Source organism: Peromyscus maniculatus, chromosome 9 (genome assembly GCF_049852395.1).
Source record: "Peromyscus maniculatus bairdii isolate BWxNUB_F1_BW_parent chromosome 9, HU_Pman_BW_mat_3.1, whole genome shotgun sequence".
Taxonomy (NCBI): domain Eukaryota; kingdom Metazoa; phylum Chordata; class Mammalia; order Rodentia; family Cricetidae; genus Peromyscus; species Peromyscus maniculatus.
Window position 1 is genome coordinate 63,021,313 of NC_134860.1, and position 20,610 is coordinate 63,041,922.

Sequence of the window (20,610 nt, forward strand, 5' to 3'; positions counted from 1 at the left end):
TACACCTTACAAGTCAGGGAGGGGTCCTCAGTTACACAACCACAAGTGCAGGATCCCCCTGAGAGCCAAGTGAAGCTCTCCGCCCTCTAAGCTCCACATAGTAAACAGTAAAGCTGCTGCAGGCTTAGTGGTACATGTCTGTAACCCCAGCACTCCCAGGCTGAGGCAGGAGACTGACTGCAAGTTCCAAAACCAAACCAAATCAAACCAAACCAAACCAAACCCCGACAGACACCAGAGGAACGAGGCTGTGAAGGAAGCTGTCCTTACAGGGTGTGTGCTGGGCACTGAAGGTGCTATCGGAGAGAAGGGGCGTGTCTCACCTGTCACATCTTCAGGGGACTCTGTAGCAAAGAGCTTTGGAAAGGGGAAGTCCCTTGGGGGAAAAAGCATAGGATGTGCTGCCCTCAGGGCATCTGCAAAAAAAGATGGAAATGATCCATCTATGTGGGTCAGCTGAAAAATAACAGGAGCGTTTCCGACAAGGAAGGAAAGAGCAATCTCCTGAGCCAAAGCTGGAGCTGTGCTTGGAGAACCAACTCTTGTGGGGAGATAATCTTCTGGGACACATGGGTGCTACTGTTTCATTCTGGCTTTTAGACACCAGCCTTTAGGATTGAAGAAGGGATCTGCAGAGAATCAAATGCCAGTCTGGAGTACTGGGGTACACAGAAGTAATGAAACACAGAGAGGATGAAGAGCACGGCAGACGGAGGGACCAGGAAACCACCAGAAGGAAGAGCAGTGCTTCCTTGCCAGGGTCTAGGGAAGGGGCCGTGTGTTCTTTGAATTTCCCAAGTGGAAATGACACTTAGAGCCTATAGAAATCTTAATGAAGTCTGTCACCATGTTTGTGGGTGGGGGACCTCCCCAACTGTAGTCATTGACTTATTCCATGCAGTGGCCACATTTAAATACACTTTCCCCAAGCAATGCAGAGCACACCAGGATGAGATGAGAAGACGTGCAGGGATTGCGTTTATGACAGGAGGAGTGTGCCAATGTCCAGAGAGACTCTGGTTAACCATTCCTCTGGGCATGAGGGTCCCACTGTGATGGGGCTGGAGTGGGCGGGGCCTTCTGCTGTGTCCCGCATGGTCCATATGTAGGCACCATCACCGCTGCCCGCGTGCCCCTAAGTGCTTCTCAAACACTGTGTGTGTGGTAAGTGGTTAACTTGCTTGTTTGGGTCAGATCCTCCTCTCTTCTTCTACCTTCTCTGCTTCTCTGCCTCCCTCTGAACTTCTTCCCTCCTCCTCCTCCCCATTGCGTGCTTGCCAAGTGTCCTGTTGTGTGACAATAAACCCACAGGGGTGGATAGAGATTACTCACAGATTTAACAGGACAACAGAATCTTACCACATGAACATCTGACTAGACACAGGAGCAGAGTGGAGGGACACTGACCGCCCCCCCCCCATACGACCACACCCACGGACTTGAGTGGCCATGTGCCCCACCACTCTGTAACCAGAAGCCTCAGCTCAGCCACCCACCTGCTCGGAGTAGTCGTTCCCATCCACGTCATCACTGTTGGAATGGCCTCCTGGACTCTGTACATCTATCCCATGACTCTCCAGGATTGCTGCTTCTTCGAAAAAAGCAAATAGATCCCTAAATTATCTGCTGCCTCATCACTGTGGCTGAACCATGACTTTGATGGTGAGGAAGTCAGAACATGGTTAATCTGTTTCTAATGAGCTGTGAATGGGAGAAATTTAACTCTGTGTAGCCCAGGGTAGAGGCCTGGCCTCCATACACATTCAACTGCCAACCTGGACTGCTGGGCACTTCACAACACTTACTAAGTCAACAGCTGTCCTGGTGGAGCTGTACAAAGCAAACGAGAACTGGGGTGACCAGTAAGAAGTCTATTCACAAATGAAACGCAACTGTGTACTTCTTGTGGTGCTGGGTACCAGAGCCAGGTCTCGTCTGTCACTGTGCTACTCCAGCCCTGAAACACAACTTCAGAAGTTTAAACGAACCCTCTACTCCTCCCTCGTCCACTCAAATCTCACTCTCACCAGCTTTGAATAGGACAGCAATCCTGTCTTTTTTTTCTTTTTTTAGTTGAACACACATTTTCACATGGTCTCCCACCCTCCAGCTTTATTAAGATCTGGTCGGCAGTGGCAACTGTTTAGAGTATACAGCTCAGTGTGCAGCAAGAAGCATACACTGGGAACTGACAAAATCCAACGTCCGAGTCTGAAGTGCCCTTACTGCCGCTCTTGCTTCCCGTCTGCTGACTCTCTTGCGTCCCAGCTACTGATGGATGTTTCTCAGCGTCCAGGTCATAGCTGCAGCAGTAACCAGCAGGACGGGCACATCCTAATTCCTCTCTTAAGACCCCCATAGAAATCCTTAATATAAGCCACATGAGTAACCCATTGCTCAGGGGTTAATTCTACAATCTGGAACATTAACAACAATCAGCTTTATAAATAACAAAGACATTATTAAGATACAGATAAAATAGTGCAGGTAACACTGACCTTGGGATTAAAAAGGCAAAGAAGAGAAGCCCTGGTGCTTCTCGTCAGACCTAAGTGGTACGATGCTCAGACCTGCAGCAGCTCATCCACTGGCCACTCTTACCCATTTCTAAACTTCTCATGAGAGAAGGCAGTCTCTCTGATACATTACCGATATTCGCTCTCCTCTTGATCTCCTTCCGTCTATTAGCGAACCAATTATAAACTTTCAGCGAGGTAACTCGTTCCAGGTCGGACAGCTTTTTGCCTGTGAATGCATGCAACAAAATTCAGATAATCTGTATCTTGGATCCAACCAAGACTGAATTGTTCTTAAGAAATATGTCTCTGCTGAAAGTTGCTTTTGGTTCTATTTACTGCCAAAATAACAGATGGAGTGGCTTCTTTTTTAGCATTGCTTAGTACTAAGAACCCACTAAAATTATTACTGCGTCAACAAACACATAAATGAATACACAGCTAGCCACAACTCAGGAAGACATACTCAATATTAAAAAATCCACAAAATCCGTTTACATAGTTTCCGTTTAGTACCATGGAGGTGTCATTTAATTGTCATCATTGAGAGGGACGTAATTCTTTATGGAAGTGTACAGATAAAATGACTTATATCTGTTTTCCTGGTATCTTAAGATACGTTATATATTATGTAAGATAGGAGATACATGTTGCATTGAAGGCTAATGGCCATGTAGCCATCCGCTATTGTGACTGTTCTGAGTCACACAGTACCACTCAGGTCAGATTTCAGATTTATTGTCTTCTTGGCCATCACAGTTAATTCTTACGGAGATCCCAAGCTAACTTGTAAGCAGCCATTAGCACCGTCTCCTCCTCTCCTCTCCTCCTTTCAGCCTTGAATCTGTATGTGTTTCCATCTGTATGTGTTTTCCAGAGGGAGCAAAGCCATGCACTGGGACCGTAGATCTGTGCACTCAAGGTACAGACTCCTTCACCTGGAGGTGGAGCTGAGTGTGTAGGGTAGATATCACTACAAGTTGGCACTCTAAGTAAAGGAGAATAACCCTCCTCACTGTATAAAACTCTGATATTCACATAGTGTTTAAGCCATCAAAACAAGTGGCCACACAGAAACTAGCTGCTTGGGCCAAGGCTCTGAAGTACACTGGGAATAAGATACATAGGCAGTACCAGTGTCTGTGGACCTCCACGGGAGACTTCAAAGGGGACCACCATGTTCCCTTAGCTAGGCAGAAGCCATCCCAATGTGGGAAGCAAACAGTCTAACCCCCAAAAGCTGCCTCACAAAGGAATACAGATCTGTCATGAAATGTCACGGTACAGGTGTGTGGGTTCACGTGGATCCATGGAAAGAAAACTCAGAGGCACCATAAGAATGAATTTAGCCTTTAGCTGCTGCAGGGAAATCCAGTCTCTTAAGGACTGTATCCCTTTCCCTTGCCTAGGACATTTTTATTTTTCTCTATGTTTACAGTTTAGCCAGTTGATTTCTATATGTTCAAAACAATCCGAAGAAGCTCCCAAAAATACAACGCCAAGTGCAAATTCCTGGAGCCATCTGGTACCAGTTTTCCAGGTTTCCTGAACCAAGTTTTGCATAGGCCTTTGTATCCTTGGGAGACTCTGAGACAAGAGTCACATGGGGTGACAAGAGAAACCAAAGGTGTCTGCTACACAAAAATTGGATTAGGGCTGGGTGCTACTCTCTGGGGGCAGGCCAGGAGTAGTCAGCATAAATGCAGCCACACAGGTCACACAACTGTGAAAAAATGGATTTACATACTTTCATTAACAAAACTTGCTTGAATTTTCACACTTTATCATTACTTCAGAACTGATAAGTTTATGCTAAATTTTGGAAAAAACAAATCCATAATTTAAAAGAACCTTCAAGGCCTCAAGTCTCATGGAGAGTCATTTTGTGTGTGTGTGTGTGTGTGTGTGTGTGTGTGTGTGTGTGTGTACACACTTCACTCAGGTCACATTAACATCACAAGTGTTATTTGGAGAACACTGGGCTGGGACCTGCATTAGGAGGGCGAGTGATCAGACCACTGAATGTAACTGAGCGCTGCCCTCTGAGCTCACCTCCTTACCTGGCTTCTGTATGACTGCATTGCAAGCGTTGGCAATCTCTTCTCTCTTTGCTTCATCTGGATATTGATTCTCATTGAAGTAACTGTGGGGCAACCACAAAGACACACTTTACTTTAAAATGTGCTCATTAAAATGTCTTCTTTAAGATGTAACTTGGTATAGTCCAGGATGTCCACAGGAACTTTCTGGCAGATGGAAACGGTCTCTAATGTGTTCAATATGGTAACCCCCACCTACGTGCCCACTGCGCACCTGAAAGAAAGCCGATGTAAGGAATAGATTTACCTTTTACTTCACTGAAATTACTGTATGTGACTAGTGGCTACATGCTGCTGTGCTTCATTAAAAGATTCCTCTAAGATAAAAGTTATTTTTTTAATGAATCCACCTGGTGATGATCATGTTAAGCTAGGCTTAGAAACTTAATATTATGCCCATTCTCATGAGTGGTTCTCAGATTTTATATAGATATTTAAAATTGTGGATGTGTGTATGACATGACCTTAGAAGAAATCAGGGGAAGCAAGAGGAATGATGGGTGGGGAAAGCTAAGAACAGGGAGGGGAGGGAGGAAGGGGTGTGGTCAGTATACAGTACACACACACACACACACACACACACACACACGCAGGGGGACATTACAAGTTATTTTGGTGTGCATGACTGACGACGGAAGTCACGGAGCCACAGAGTCACGTTACTAAGCACTGGTATCAACACAGCTTTTCCTTTTTTGGTCATTTTTTTAAATAGCAGCAAAAACTGGAAATTAACCAATTATCCACGAACAAGGGATGACAGAACAAATTATGGGGTTTCTATATTTATACACAGCTATTTTAAAATAATTAGGAAGAAAATAAGTTAGCACTCTGTCCACTGACCTGAATGGATGTTTATAGCATATTCCTAAGTGAGAAAAGTAATCTACAAAATAATGTACAAGCAAAAATGCGGAGAATTAGAAGATTCCTGTCTGCATGTGTGCCGGTTCACATGGGTGAAAGAGAATACACACCAGGGTGAGAATACTGAGCATTCACTGCTGAAGAAGGGGCTTAGGGGGATACTAACACGGTTCATTTTTGTATGTTAGGAAGTAGGTATTACCTTGGTCCAACAGTATTTAAAACACGAGGCTTGCTAAATCCGTTGTTAGATTAAGCAGACTCAGAAAATGTAGGTGGAAACAGAATGCTATTATTAGTGCTACTTTTTCTAACATCGATGAACTTAAAGAAAAAGAGAACTTTCATGCCGTGAGCCTGGAAACTGACAATCAGGCAATGACCTTCTTGGATTCTAGTACCTACCATTTCTTCAGGACCGTCCTTTTCCTGAAAATTAGCCAGTCAGCAATGGCAGAAAGACTAGTCATGGCCCACATGCCTCAGAGGCCCCTCTCTTCCTAAGAGCCCCAACCTGACCCCTGCTGCCCTCTCCTCCCTCGAGGTCTCTATGGAAGGCACACCTCACTTCAGTCCAGGAAAAGCTGGTGCCTCGCTTCTTCATCCTCATCTCTAAAATCCAAGCCCCCAACTGTATGCTCCCACTCTTGTCTCTGACCATATTCTGCTTGCTGTTTCCCTTGGTGTAAGCATCTCCTCCTGCATGGTCCTTGGAGTGCTAGTGTTCATGCTGAGAGTCTTCCAAGCCACCGTGCTCACAGCTGCTCCGGGTCCATGCTGTCTTGGCCTCTGTGTTTACTTGAACTAACTTTTGGTTAGGCCATGGCAGCAGCCTAGCTTCACCTGGAGCAGACTTGGTAGCTAGAAACAAACTTCAATGACAGCCAGGTGACCAGAAGGCATACTAACATCTGAAATGTCATCCAATTGATTCACTTACCCCAAATTCACCAAGTAGTTATGAATTACCTAAAAAGTGCTTGGCATTGCGGGTAAAGAATTGGTTTCTGGCATCAAGGAGCTCACAATGTACTTGAGAGAGAGATATAAGTAAGTGTACTTGTGGTGAAAGGCTACAGGATTTGTGGACAGTTCGGTGTGCTCATGGTCATGGGAGAAGTCTGCAAAGATGTCACAGGGAAGTCCGAGCTAGGTCTTGAGGACGGGCACTGTCAAGGGGAGATGGCAGATGAGGCCATGAGAAGTCTGGGGCACCAAGTGTGTTAAGATCATGGGCTTCGTAGGACGATGCGATGAGATCAGTGCTGGTGCCTGTCCCTTCTTCAGAGGGAGAGGGAACAAGCTTGCCATGCCCTTGCTCTGTCCTCCGGGTATGAAGGGCCATCCGCTGAAATCAGTGGAGAGCCTGAGAGGTTTTCATCCAGCAGAAATGCAATCCCACCGGTGCTTTACAGGAAGAGAACACATCTTCAAACACACTGCTCTGAATTCTGCCTCCATAACCTTCCATTCTGAATTCTCCAGTCATACAGACTTCCTATGTATCTCTAGCTCCTCAAACTTCATTATCTTCTCAGCAATCACTAATCTGTAATTGTTTCTCTTCCCCTAAGTAAAAAATAAATGTCTACTCCGTCTAGCCACATCCCTTACTTCTTGCCTGAATGACCGACAAGCCAAACTTGTCTGAGAGGAACCTGCACTGAGTTCTTCTCTTCTGCGTTCCTGCCTGCCAATCTCCCACGCTGCCGGCAGTACCTTCCATTTTTATTCCCATCCTTCTCGAAGTACCAAGTGTTCCCGAATACCACAAAACAGAGTCAAGTGGTTTCCTTCCTCTGCAATCTGAACTGGTCCCTTTGTTTCTGATGAGAATTCTTTCATGCCTTGCTCCTCGGAAGCCTTGTCACTCTGCAGTCTCAAGCCCTCAAAGCTACCACTGTCACTCTTTCTGCAGATGACCTTGCCTTCGTGGTTATTGGTTTGCTAGATTTCTCATCTTCTGAACTGCTAAACTTCTCTAGGCCATTATTCATTTCTTTTTTCAGCCGAGAAAACATAAATCATCCTCCTTTTCAAGGTCAACTTCTCCGCTTGTCCTTGATTGTATGCCCTCTCCTTTTCATTTTCTCAGTCTTTCTTGCATTTCTCAGCTTTTCTCTGTACCAGTGTAAAGATCTATTTCACTGACTTGATGATGCTCATTTCTTCATTATTGTGATCTTTGAAATCAGGACACATTTCCTAACTGGTAGTATCTTGAAATTAAATGGTAGTGTTTTGTTTTTTCCTTTCTCACCGGCATGTACAATAAGGTGTGCCTTACAATCAAGGCTTTGTAAGACTAGATGGAATACAGTGGCTGCTAAGGCCTAAGGCCCCATTTGAGCAACAACTCTATGGCCAGTATACCTTATAATTTTTGGCCAAATGATCTGAAAGCCAACGACTGATTGATATTCCTGACACATTACTTAGGTTACATCAGTGTCCTGTTCAAACACTTTCAAAGGTTTACTATGGATGCTCTGGATGCCCACATTCTCCCCAAACTAACCCCCTTCTTGCTGTGGATGTCATATAAGTAAGAGAGGAAGCCTGTGCCTGTCTCCTGCCAGAACACCTGCCTTCCTCCAATGCCAATCTGGTCTATCCCCCAGGACACACTGGCCTGAGAAACAAGTTGTCTTTACCCACTGAGTCCTACAGGCACTCATCTTGTACCTCTTCCTCCACAGAGATGCACCAGAAGCCAGGGTGCAGGTCAGACTCCACCTCAGCCTCTCGCAGATGCTGGGGTCACAGGCGTGTACAGCTAAGCCCAACAGAGAACACACGCAGCTGTCAGAGGCCTTTATCTCTGCCAAGCAAGAATGATGCACAGAGCAGGAAATAAAACGCCGGTGACATGGTGGCCTCCCACAGTCTGCTTCACAGAGTTCTCGGCAGGGGCTTCCCAAGTGAACAGACACCACTCTTACAATAAAAGGGTTGTAGGGAAACACTGAACTAATTAAGAACTAGTTTGATGATTAATACAATTCTGTAAACAATTTATGCTCTAAAAGTGGATTGGGCTCAGGTAGTAGGCATTACTGTTGTGACTGCAGTGACTAACAGAAAAAAGCCATACTGGTTTGGGAAGCTAAATTAAAATGTTCAGTTATTCACGGCAGAAAGTTTTCTATTAAGTCAAAGTTTTAGAGTTCACTTTTATTCCGTATTTCCAGGATTAGTAAAGAAGACCCCAGTAACTTCCCTCAAATCAAGATCTCAGGAAAAGGGAAATTTATTCATAGAGTTTAAGCCTTATTTTTAAAAAGTAATCTTTTTTCCCCTCTATTAAAAAACTGTTGTTATTTTTTAATTATGTGTATCAATGTCTGCCCTACATGTATGTCTGTGCACCACATACGTGCAGTGCCTACAAAGGTCAGAAGAAGGCGGTGGGTCTCCTGGAACTAGAGCCACGTTGGGGCTGGGAATTGAGCCTGGGCCCCCTGGAAGAGCAGCCAGTGCTCTTAACTGCTGAGTCATAACTCCAGACCCTATTGTTTATGATTAAGAAATGTTCTGCTCAGCCTCACTGCTGAGCTCTGGCTAACATCTGAAGAATTAACACTAATTCTTCATAAATCATTTCAAAATCTGAACAGAAAAGAGTTTTTCTAAATTCATTTTACAAGACTTGCACTGTCCCAATACCCTGGTGACCACAGGTGCAAAAAAAAAAAAAAAAAAAAAAGAAAAGAAAAAGAAAAAAAAAACTTCAGCTAACATCCAGTAAAGGGAATCTAGGAGCACATTAAAAAGACTATTTATCACAACCAACTGGGAGACATCCCAGGGAGAAGAGGTTCAACACACACAAAACCCTGAGCATGACACAGCCTCTCACAGTGTGAAGGACAAAGAAAGCTGTGTGACCATCTTATTGGATGCACAAAAGAAATCTGGTATTTCCAATACCCTTTAATGCCTGGTACTTATCATTTCTTCAACAGGAGATGAGGTAAGCCTGGGATGATGGATCAGGTCTTACCTATCACTTCTTCAATGGGGATCTTAGGTCTTAGCTAGCAACCACTGTATTGCATCCAGGCCAACAAAGCCTTGGTTGTAAGCAGAAGAATGAACTGGACACCACTCTTACCAGTTAAAAGAACATTCAAATTAAAATTAAATATAAGACTTGAAGCCAAAAGACCACCAGAAGGAAAATGATAAAGTGCTTTGGGGACATCAGCATGAACAAGGATTTCCTGGACAAGAACCCAATACTACAGGAAGTAACAACAAAGTGAAGAGACAAGCTACAGAATTTGAGAAAACATACGACAAAGGATCAACTCTAAAACAATAAGGAACTGAACCTCATCCCCCCCGCTTGGGCAGTAAGGTTCATGCCTAGGATCGCACCATACTGACTAATCTAATGTAACAAAAGCCCTGGGTCTTCCCTTATGTGCTCGGTGAGAGGGAATGTTCTTAGAGAAAAGGGAAGCATCAAAGAAGAACACGACCATGTTTCTAATCACTCACAAAGGGAGCCTGCTTGGCCACAGCAGAGACTAACAAATGTGTGTTTGTTTACTCAACAGACGTGTGAATAAGAAATGCATTAAGGAATGTAAGGAGGAATCTGGGGTGAACAGAAAACAGAGGCTCCAAGCAAGGTTTCTGGTGGAACGAGCATCATTTCTTCGAGCAGAACGAGTTTCAGGGTCCCAGCTGACTGTCCCGTGGCCAAGATGAAAGAGACCAGACTTCCCAGTGTGGTCAGAGCAGCCAGAGGCGAAGAGGGGACTGTAAAAGGAACCAGAGTGGCTGCAGGCACAGCAAGCCCTTCTGTAGCAGAGGAGAACTGACAGGGGAACAGGTCTCAATGAGGAGGAAGAGCTTTCAGGGCAGAGGTCTGGGCACAGGGAAATAACGAGAGGCCAGTCAAGGAATCCTAAGGGAGCCTGCAGCATTGGAAGGGAACATAGGACAGCCTGAGTGCATGGGCCTGAGACAGGACAGCAGACCAAAGGGGAGGAAAGACTGAGTCTGCACTGTGAAGAGTGGAACCAACTCTTTAAGCATTTGAAGCCATGTTTACAGTAGGGACAGCTGAGGGTCAAAGCTATTTTGCAGAGCAACAGAAGCCAGGTTTGTAACTGTGGCAGTAACTAAGGAGAAGGCACGAGGCAGGTTCAGGCATGGCGACAGAGGAGGGACCCTCTGGAGCGGTACTCACAAGCCCTTATGACAGTCCTATAGAATGATTTTCATTAGTCACCTCCTAGCACTTGAACTTTGTTTTTGGTTTGTTTCATTTTCTTTTAAAAAACAAAACAAAACAGAAAGCATTTCTCCTGCAGGAGATCTTGGCTGGTCATTTCTCAAGGAGACTTGAAATTAAACCCTGGAACCTCAAACACTCTTCTTTCTTTTGGAAATGCTTACAGCCCTAGACACTCTAAAATGTACACACATGCCTGTGGGTAACCAACCTAAAGTGACAGCAAATTCTGAGGACGCTGCACATCACAAAGGACATCATCAGTGAGTGACCAGTGCATATAGAGAAACCAAATGATTGTTCTGCTATAGGATGATGGGAAAGAATTAGAATGAAAAGTGGCAAAATAGTGAGACGAGAAGCCATGGGCCAAGAACAAATGGCAATGCCCTCGAAGCACTTCCATTTCACTAACACTTCAGTCTCTGAAAACCGAGGCCACACAATTCTCCCCTTTGTGTCTTGGTGAGAATGCAGAAAAGACAGAGACCAGCTCCGAGGAGGGCTAAAGCCACATGCACAGACATTGCCCTCTGTGTCCCCATGCAAGCTACCTCTGCAGAGGAGATCTACAACCTCACTGTTTTCGTTATCCAGAATAAGCTTTCAGGGTTGTTGCCTACTACCCACAATTCTGTGCGAATGTCTTCAGAAGACATCAATATTAAACCAGCCTTCATGCTATGAAGTGTAATCGTCCCACCTCCCATTTATGAGGGCATCTATGTGTGAAATGATCTTGAGCAATAAAACAATTAAAATGTTTTTATTTCTTCTCTTTGTTTTTACACAATGGGGTAAAGGCAGAGATGACACAGACGGGAAAGCCCTCCTCATGGAGGGGATCTGTCTTTGCTAAAGGCCTAATTAAAAAATCATGCTGTACATGGTAAATACATATAAACCATTTAAAAACGCCAGAATTTCCCACATAAAAACAGTAGCCAGTTAGATAAGTTAACACAAAAGTATCTATGTATTTATAAGAGCAAGATAAATAAAACAAAATAAAGTAAAATGTCTAACAAAAAAAGCAGAGGGGGCTGGAGAGATGGCTCAGCAGTTAAGAGCACTGACTACTCTTCCAGAAATCCTGAGTTCAATTCCCAGCACCCACATGGCAGCTCACAACTGTCTATAACTCCAGTTCCAGAGGACCCAACACCCTCACACAGACATACGTGCAGGCAAAACACCAATGGACAAAAAATAAAAATAAATAAACTTAAAAAAAAGGAAACAGAGAGAGCCAGGCATGTAGAGACCAGCCTGGTAAGCCTGCTCTCAGCAGGTGGAGGTAGGAGGAAAAGGAGGTCAAGGTCACATTCAGCTGTGAGCTTGAGGCTCAAGTCAGGTGGGGCGGCTCACACTTGTAACCCTAGCACTTGGAGGGAAAGGGAGGAGGATGTCCGTTCAAGGCTAGCCTGGGCCACGCAGTGAATTGCTATCTCAAAACAAGAAAGCAAGTAAGGAAGCATCTCTCAAATCCAACCCACCTGCTTCTCCATCTACTTCAGCCACCAGCCTCTGTATACAAACGGGGGCATAACTGGCTAGGCAGTAAGGCCACCCTAGCCATAACGTCCTAAATCCTCTGATCTTATCCTAAGTTAGGTCCAGAAGAGAAAGACAGTTGCTACCTTAAATGCCCATAAATTACAGCATACTCTCAAGGTAGCCCTCATAACAAAATTATGTTTAAAAGGACATGTAATGACAGCTTATATGAGATTACACAGCCAGTATAAGTCTCTTCTATTTAAAAAGGTATGTACATAAGATACAGAGATACGACTGAGAAACACAGCAAGTGTTAATGATTATCACCTAGTGATACCATAAAAGGGTCTCATTTTCTGCTTTAGATTTTCTTGTATTTCCTCACATTTTATATACTAACCATATAATAACTATAATGCAAAATGCAATATTTGAAAACAAAGTATCTTATGTGAGAGAAGTAGAATTTTACATAATTATTATAAATAATAAGTTTCTTAGCTTGCCCATGCCTTTTAGAAACATTTAAGAGTGTTTTGCAAACGCACTAGAGTATGGCAAGCAAAAGCCATCCTGCACTAATGCCTTTTTACAGATGAGCTCATTTTTAATTCTACAGGCAGAACACAATAAAGAATGGCTCTCCCCACATCAACCTTTTAAAAGGTGTACGTGAAGAGAAAAGCTAAAATATAAATGAGTTCTGTTCCAGAGGAAGCTGTCTGTTTTTCACAGCTTGGCAGCATCTTCAAAGTTTTAGAAGAGAAAAGCTTGTGAAAGTAAGTTTTAAGCAGAAAAATTAGTATTGGCCTACGGACCTATCAAAGACATAAGAAGACAAATTTTCAAATCCTGGTTCATAATTGCCCATGGAAGACCATAACACAGCCCACTGCATGCAGATTTAGACAGACTGTAGAGCAGACCCTGACAAGGACTCAAAAACCTTTAAGTTGGAAGGAAACATCACCAGGTCAGCTTCTTCCACCTGTAGTAAGGACACGAATTTCACAGATGGAACCAGGAAGGAGAAAGAACTGCCTTACTCAAGGTCACATGGCCTGGAGCTCAGGTTTCCTGACTCAGCTCATTTGCTCAAAGGCCTAACAGGAACGGTCATTGTTGGTTCAAGACAGGCTACTGTTTGTGACTTCATTTAAGACATACAATGCAAATCCCCAAAGATGAATGAATCAACTAGCCCAAGGTCCTGCTAATCTCACACGAGTTCCTGGAAGCGACAATGTGATGGCATCAGTGAGAGAGACCCATGCTACCTGCAAGTCCCCAGCTGCATTTCACCTAAGGGCTTTGCTTCCTTGACAAAGGAAATCTCAGGGGACAACCATAACACTGACCCACCTTTCTTCCTTGGGCAGCAGAAGTTTAAATAACTCTGGTGTAAACCATGAGTACACATTACCAGTCTGTGTTTACACTGGGGTTCACTGAACCTACATGCATCGATATCTCTGCAGACAATAGAAGGTATAGGCTTCCAACTAACTCCTTATCAGGATAGTAAGATGCCCTTTCTTATTTGTTTGAAAACAAAACCAAAAAGCCTCAAGGCTGAGAATTATGGACCCCATGTATGAAATGTGGCCTTCCATGGTTTTCATCTTGCAAAGCCCTTCACTGTAGATTCCACTTTAGATGTTCCGTGGACTCACTGGAACACTGGCTGCTGTCCCTGGGCCATCTGCTCCTTGGTAGCCAGGCATTAGTCACCTTTTACTGTCATAAGTTATCTGAAAGAGGGAACTTGAAGGAAAAGATTTATTCTGGTTCATGGTCTGAGGGATATGGTAGTTTGGCATGGTGGAAAAGCATGATGGGAGCTTACTCACATTCCAGCAGACCAGTCAAAAGGGAGGACAGCGAGCCAGGCCAAGTTATATACTCCAAAACCCACTCCCCAGAAATCTCTTTCCTCCAGGTAGGCCCTATCTCCTAAGAGTTCCACAGCTTTCCAAAACACCACCAGAAGCTGGGGCCCAGTTTTCAAACACACGAACCCAAGGGACATTTTACATCCAAGTCATTATAGATGGAGATACTTCTGGAGTTCTCAGGAAAAACAACAACAAAACCAAAGAAATATTAAACCTGGCAAGTTCCCACCATATTAAAGAAAAACAACTAAGAGCACTCGGGAGGCAGAGCCAGGCGGATCTCTGTGAATTCGAGGCCAGCCTGGGCTACAGAGTGAGTTCCAGGACAGCCAGGACTGTTTCACAGAGAAACCCTGTCTCGAAGAAAAGGAAAGAAAAGAAAAAAAAAAAAAAAAAAACAAAAACTAAGAAAGCAACTGCCTGAGACAAGCAGCCTGACTAAATTTCATGAAATTACCAAGTATTTGGTCAACTCTCCATTTTAACAATAAAGAGAAGGGTATGCACAAAGGGTGGTTTGGGTCTGCCGTCTGCCAGTTCATGAACTTTCTAGAAAAATCACCAAATGTGAGTGATAAGCAGGTCATCCAAAATCGACATTTTGGAAAGTTCACAAACTCTTGGGCATTGGGGCTGGTGAGTTCCTCTTGAATCTGCTTCACCTACAGAACAGGCTGGGTTGTGCCTTTGGCTTCTGTCCTGCTTTACTGACAGGAAGTCAGTTTGCAAGAGAGAACTGGAAGGTGATCTAGAATTAGGTTTCTCATACTTGGCAGACCAATAATGTATCATAATACAAAGATCAACAAAAGAGGATTGATACAGATCAACTCATTGTCTCCTGGATGTTTTTTCCTTAGGATCAATACCAAGCTTTTGCAAAATGTACATTCATGCCAAAAGGATAATGTCTGAGCCTAAAATGAGAACTGATTTTCCTGGGGAATAATCTTATCCCGCCCCCTTCATCTCAGTAAGTAGCAAACCAAGTATATAAACTCTCAAGAATCAGGGCTGCAATAACGGCTCAGCCTTTGGCCAAGACTGAGTGAAGAATCAGGGTGCACTGGTCTGCAGTTACCCAGGTACTTCCTGAAGCCTAGCCTTCCACTTCCTGTGTCTTAGGTTCATGACCATTTTCAGTGACAGTCAAACTACCAGAGTATAGGTAATGGGCCTTCAGCTGCCTTTTAAAAGTCATGACAGGTGGCATGGTGCACACCTTTGATCCCAGCACTCGGGAGGCAGAGGCAAGTGAATCTCTGTGAGTTCGAGGCAAGCCTGGTCTACAAAGTGAATTCCAGGACAGGCTCCAAAGCTACACAGAGAAACCCTATCTTGAAAAAAAAAAAAAAAAGTCTACTTATGGAGAACCTTGTCTCAAAACAAAATAAAACACAAAACCCTCCACCAAAAATTTTTTTCTTAAAAACAACAACAAAAGGCAGGGTGTGGTAGAGCACTCCTTAAATCCTAGCTCTCAGGAAGCAGAGGCAGGTAGATCTCTCTAATTTTGAGGCCATCCTGGTCTACAAACCAGTTAGTTCCAAGACAGCCTGGGCTACTGTAAGGAGATCCTGTCTTGAAAAAAAAGTCAAAATAATTCTGAAAATACCTGACAGGATACACATTACTATCAATGCCACGGCTAAAAGACTGTGTAGCAACTGTATTGTTAGTAAACTTCCAAGGGATAACTAAACAGAAAGGCTATTTTGATGACAAGTCAGCTGATGGGTATATGACAGTCTCAAGATAGAAACAGAGTCTGGGCTTTTGAAAACTATATTCATTTATCTTATTTTACATGCATGTGTACAATGCCAGTGGAGACAGGAAGTGGGCATCTGATCCCCTGGAACTAGACTTAGAGATGGCTGTGAGCTGGGCATCAAATCTAGGTCTTCTGCAAGAGCTGAGTCAACTCTCCAGCCCTAAACTTTTAATACATGCCATGTCACCAAAGCAACAGAAGAGATGATTTGTATGAGGCACTGTATCATGACCAGGATTGCTAGGGTACCCAGATCTTCCAAGCACAGTTAAAAGAGCACATCCAGGGATTTTGTACCACGAAACTTAGCAGTACATTCAAGGTTCCTCAACCAAAAGACAGCCACGTAGAAGACTGACTCACAAGTCTATATCCTACCACATCCACAAGAAAGCCTTGTGTAAGTTGCGATCTTAGGGTCTAACAACTCCTTCCCACACTGTTAACAGGAGCCAAGATCTCCTTGGATCATGCTGATTGTATAGTGTCCCCTAGAATCTCCCACAAGAATTGATACAAAGTAGAAGTTGGCACATTTGAACTGTAAGAAGAAAAGCTCACTTGTTTCCCACAGAGTTTCACTAAGTTCAGTTAGTTTACACACACCTAAAGTTTGGGTTCTTATGAAGCCATTATATTTCACGGTGACTCTTGAATATGATACCGTCACCCAACTGTGCTTCATTTCTTTGTAGACTATGGCTACAGAATGGCACGAGGGCATGGGGTTGTCTGCTCTACTTAACTGGCTCAGAGACTAGAGAAATAGGGTACAAACACTGTTTGTTAAAAATAACAACTGCTGGCAAAGCGTCCACAACGAACGGGGAAACTTTTAATCCACCTCAAAAGCATCACGACAATTTCTCTTTCAGCTATTTCTGTTTGACCAGAAAGGAACCAGGAAGCATAATTTGCCAATTTTAAAATGCATTTAAGGACAGTTCATCTTCTTATTGGCTATGAGAAATGGATTGGAATAACTTTACTTGTCAATAAGTGGCAAAGTTTTGTTGTTTTTTTCCTCAAATAGTCTAATGGATTGAAATGAGGTCATGTCCAGGCTCCTGCTGTCTCATATAAATGCTAAGAACTTCCTTCTCTGCAGAGGGACAGGAGGTGCAGCTCATCACGTTCCACTTGAGTAAGTCCACAACAGTATGGAAGAGGAGAAACTCATTTGAAAGTTCAACTTCCAGCACCTACTAATTCCAAATGCATCGTTCATTCCCGCAGCATTTCCTATTCTAGAGCAGCAATGACATCAGAAGGGAGGGAGGAGACCAGCTGATGGCAAAGCTATCTCAGGGAGGCAGAGTGCATGCACTTAGGTCTCGTTCACTACAGAGCAGAGTGCAGGAGACTCAACTCTGCCACCATAGAGTAATTTTTATGGGCGAAGGACAAAAAAAAAACAAAAAAACAAACAAACAAACAAAAAACTCAATAGCACAACAATCAAGCAAAGGAAAAGACAACACTGAGGGAATGAAGTGATTTTTGAGTCATTTTAAGTGGTTAACTTTAAATCCTTCCATTATTGCTTATCTTTGAATTTGAGCTAAAGGCCTTAAAATTTTGAACAAAATTAAAAAATGCTATGCTCCTCTGTCTCTCTTCTGCGGCAGACATGTCTGGAGGAGCAGACCTGAGGTAACAGTCGCTAACCCTGCTGAAGTTATGGGGTCTTGTTACACACTCATTCAATCACATTCAAACTACACTTAGAACCCTTAGCCTTCATGCCTAGCGCCATCCATGCACTTCAGATGCCTGCTGAGTCTAACAAAATGCTTGCCTGCAGCATATTAAACATGTCAAGGAGGCGCCGGGTGAAACACACCGAGCAGATGGGGAACAATTCTCTCTAGCGGTGGTATTGTCTGTAAGTCCATCCTGACAATGCACCTCAACTCCAAGTCAGCAGAAAACTGAACTTTGTAATTTTTATAACAAGGCCCTTTATAATATGGGGGGGGGGGGAGAATCAGAAGATTTTAAAGAGTCACCATGGCTAGAATGTCAAGTTACTTCTTTCATGTCTAGAAAAAGGAATCTATCTGGTCAGGCTCTGACTTCAGAAAGCAAAGACTTCAAACCAGCTTCAGTCTTCCAATTCCTATGCTGTCCTACATCAACCCTACTCAGGAATAACTGGCCCTGAGAAAACAAAGCACTCCCCTTTGTTGTCGCGTGGGAGGAAAGTGGCAGCATAGACAACTTGGAAACGGAGCAGGAAAAGATGTGACAGGAACCCACTGAGGCATGGATGCAAATCAAAATGCACAGAAAGCCAAGTTTGTAGGATGCAAGATCACTGGCCACTCCAGCCCGACTGAACAAATGCTCACAGGCCTTCACTCCTGCCACTGGCTTGTCCTGCCTCCTCTCAACCCACTGAAACGTCCTGTGCTTCTGCAGTTTCTCCTCTCCTGGTATTACTTTAGGCACCCCACTTTTGGCTCCTATAGGACCAGAGCTATTCGATATACCTCAGGACTGACTATGCAGTAGTCTAGAGAAAAGTGAATGGTTACCTCTTCTCCCTGCATCCCTCCAAAAAAATGAGATGAACTCTGTTTCCCAGACTAGCTTTCAACTCTGGGCTCAGGGGACCTTCCTGTCTCAGCTTGACAAGCACCTGGAATAACTTCTAGGCACCACTAATGTCCTGTTTGGATTGTTTTAATTTTAAAAGAAAGCCAAAGCAGACTTTAACTGGTTGAGGAATACTCAAAGTAGTAACTTCAGAAATTTCCAATTCAACAAAACTACTCTGTGTCTTAGTTAGGGTTTCTATTGCTGTGAAGAGACACCATGACCACAGCAATTCTTATTTACATTTAATTGGTGCTGGCTTACAGTTTCAGAGTTTAGTCCATTGTCATCATGGCAGGACACATGTTGGCATGCAGGCAGACATGGTGCTGGAGAAGGAGCTGAGAGCTCTACATCTGGATCCGCAGGCAGCAGGAAGAGAAGGCCACAAAAGCCACACTGGGCGTGGCTTGAGTATCTGAGTCCTCAAAGCCAACCCCAGTGATACACTTCCTCCAACAAGGCCACACCTCCTAATGGCCACACCCTATGGGCCATGGGGATCCTTTTTATTCAAACCACAACACCATGAAAGTTACCAATAAATATTATTATTGTTACTTAGTTTTTATTTATTTCTTTTTTTTGGGGGGTACATGTGGAGGTCAGAGGTCAACCTGTATGAGTCAGCTCTCCTTTCAACATGTGAATACCAGGGACGTAACTCAGGTTGTCAGGCTTGGTGATAGAGGCCTTAGATCACCGAGCCATCTCACTGGTCCTTTTTTTTTTTTTAATCTTGACCCTGTAGTGAAAGGAAGATTATGAACTATTAAACACATAGCATGTATGCCATGTAAACATTTAGTAGCCATGAAATCACAGCACCCCTACAGATAGGTAACATCATCTTTCTTTTTCTTTCTTTCTTTCCTTCCTTCCTTCCTTAGAATTTTTATTTTTACATAAAAATATGTGTGCCCGGTGCTGCAGAGGCCAGAAAAGGGTGGCTCCCCTTAGACTGGAGTTATAGACAGATGGGAACTGCCATGTGGGTGCTGAGAAAGGAACCTCAGTCCTCTGAAGGGCAGTTTTTTTTGTTTTGTTTTGGTTTGGTTTTGGTTTTTCGAGACAGGGTTTCTCTGTGTAGCTTTGCGCCTTTCCTGGGACTCACTTGGTAGCCCAGGCTGGCCTCAAACTCACAGAGATCCGCCTGCCTCTGCCTCCCGAGTGCTGGGATTAAAGGCATGCGCCACCACCACCCGGCCATGAAGGGCAGTTTTAACCACTGAGCCATCCCCCAGCCCCACAGCCATTACAATAGTCATTTTATGGCACGTGACTTGCCTAAGGATATCTACAACAATGTGTTCTTAATCACTGTATCATCAGAAATCAAACAAAAAGAAAAGAACACAAAAACATAAACTCTCCCATATTGAAAGCGCATGACTTAAGTGTTATTATGTCTCCCAGTTTTTTCTTTCTACTCATATCTGTTGCTCTGCTTTACCATCACTTATTGTTATTGTCAGTGTTGGAGAATCTCACTCAGCAGCCCAGGCTAGCCTGGAACTCATTATGCTTCCCAGTCTGGCTTCCAACTCAGAGGTGATCCTCCTGCCTCAGCCTCCCGAGTGCTGGGATGATAGGCTTGAGCCACCATGACTCACCTTGCCTTATGCTTTATTATGATAACGCATCTGCTTCACATCATTTCATTTCCATTTTCCCTCAAGTTTACTAAGCCATATCTGTCCTTTGCTGTGGCATTCTACTTAATAAATTCAACAGCTGTGGCATTCCACTTAATAAATTCAACATTACTGACTTAGCCATTTGTTAAAAGTGATCATACTTAAATGCAAAGAACTAAGAAACACACTCCATTTTCTTCTCGGTGTTACTAACTTGCCTGAGATCCAGGAACTAAGGGATACTTTCCTCAGCATTCTCACTCAATTCAGCAACAATATGATACAGAAGAAAATGAAATATTCTTGAAAGTCTAAAGTAAGTTTTAGAGACAAAATGAAAAATAAGAGAAGTCAGTTTTTGTCTACATTACTACTTAGACATGAGTTTGCAGTTTTCTCATTTTATAAAAAAGGAGAAATTCTAACGACCTCGATGAAATAGGAGGTGAACAATGACTTTCTTTGCTACTTTCAGA

At 43.7% G+C, this 20,610-nt stretch overlaps 1 protein-coding gene across 48 annotated transcripts in view; it reads right to left on the reverse strand.

Moving 5' to 3' along the window:
• Hmbox1 (homeobox containing 1) overlaps positions 1-20,610 on the reverse strand; it is a 158,388-nt gene that overhangs the window by 30,279 nt on the left and 107,499 nt on the right. For 11 of the 48 annotated variants that reach the window (XM_016007207.3, XM_076545201.1, XM_076545202.1 and 8 more), the window contains 4 exons: positions 4,577-4,659; positions 2,650-2,745; positions 1,497-1,591; positions 1,215-1,286 (listed from right to left, as the gene is read on the reverse strand). In XM_016007207.3, the coding sequence (XP_015862693.1) occupies positions 1,215-1,286; positions 1,497-1,591; positions 2,650-2,745; positions 4,577-4,659 (346 nt within the window). Of the gene's footprint in view, positions 1-323; positions 417-883; positions 1,287-1,496; positions 1,592-2,649; positions 2,746-4,576; positions 4,660-20,610 lie in introns of those variants that run through there. The other 37 variants (XM_076545216.1, XM_042285038.2, XM_016007214.3 and 34 more) reach the window with 14 other exon arrangements.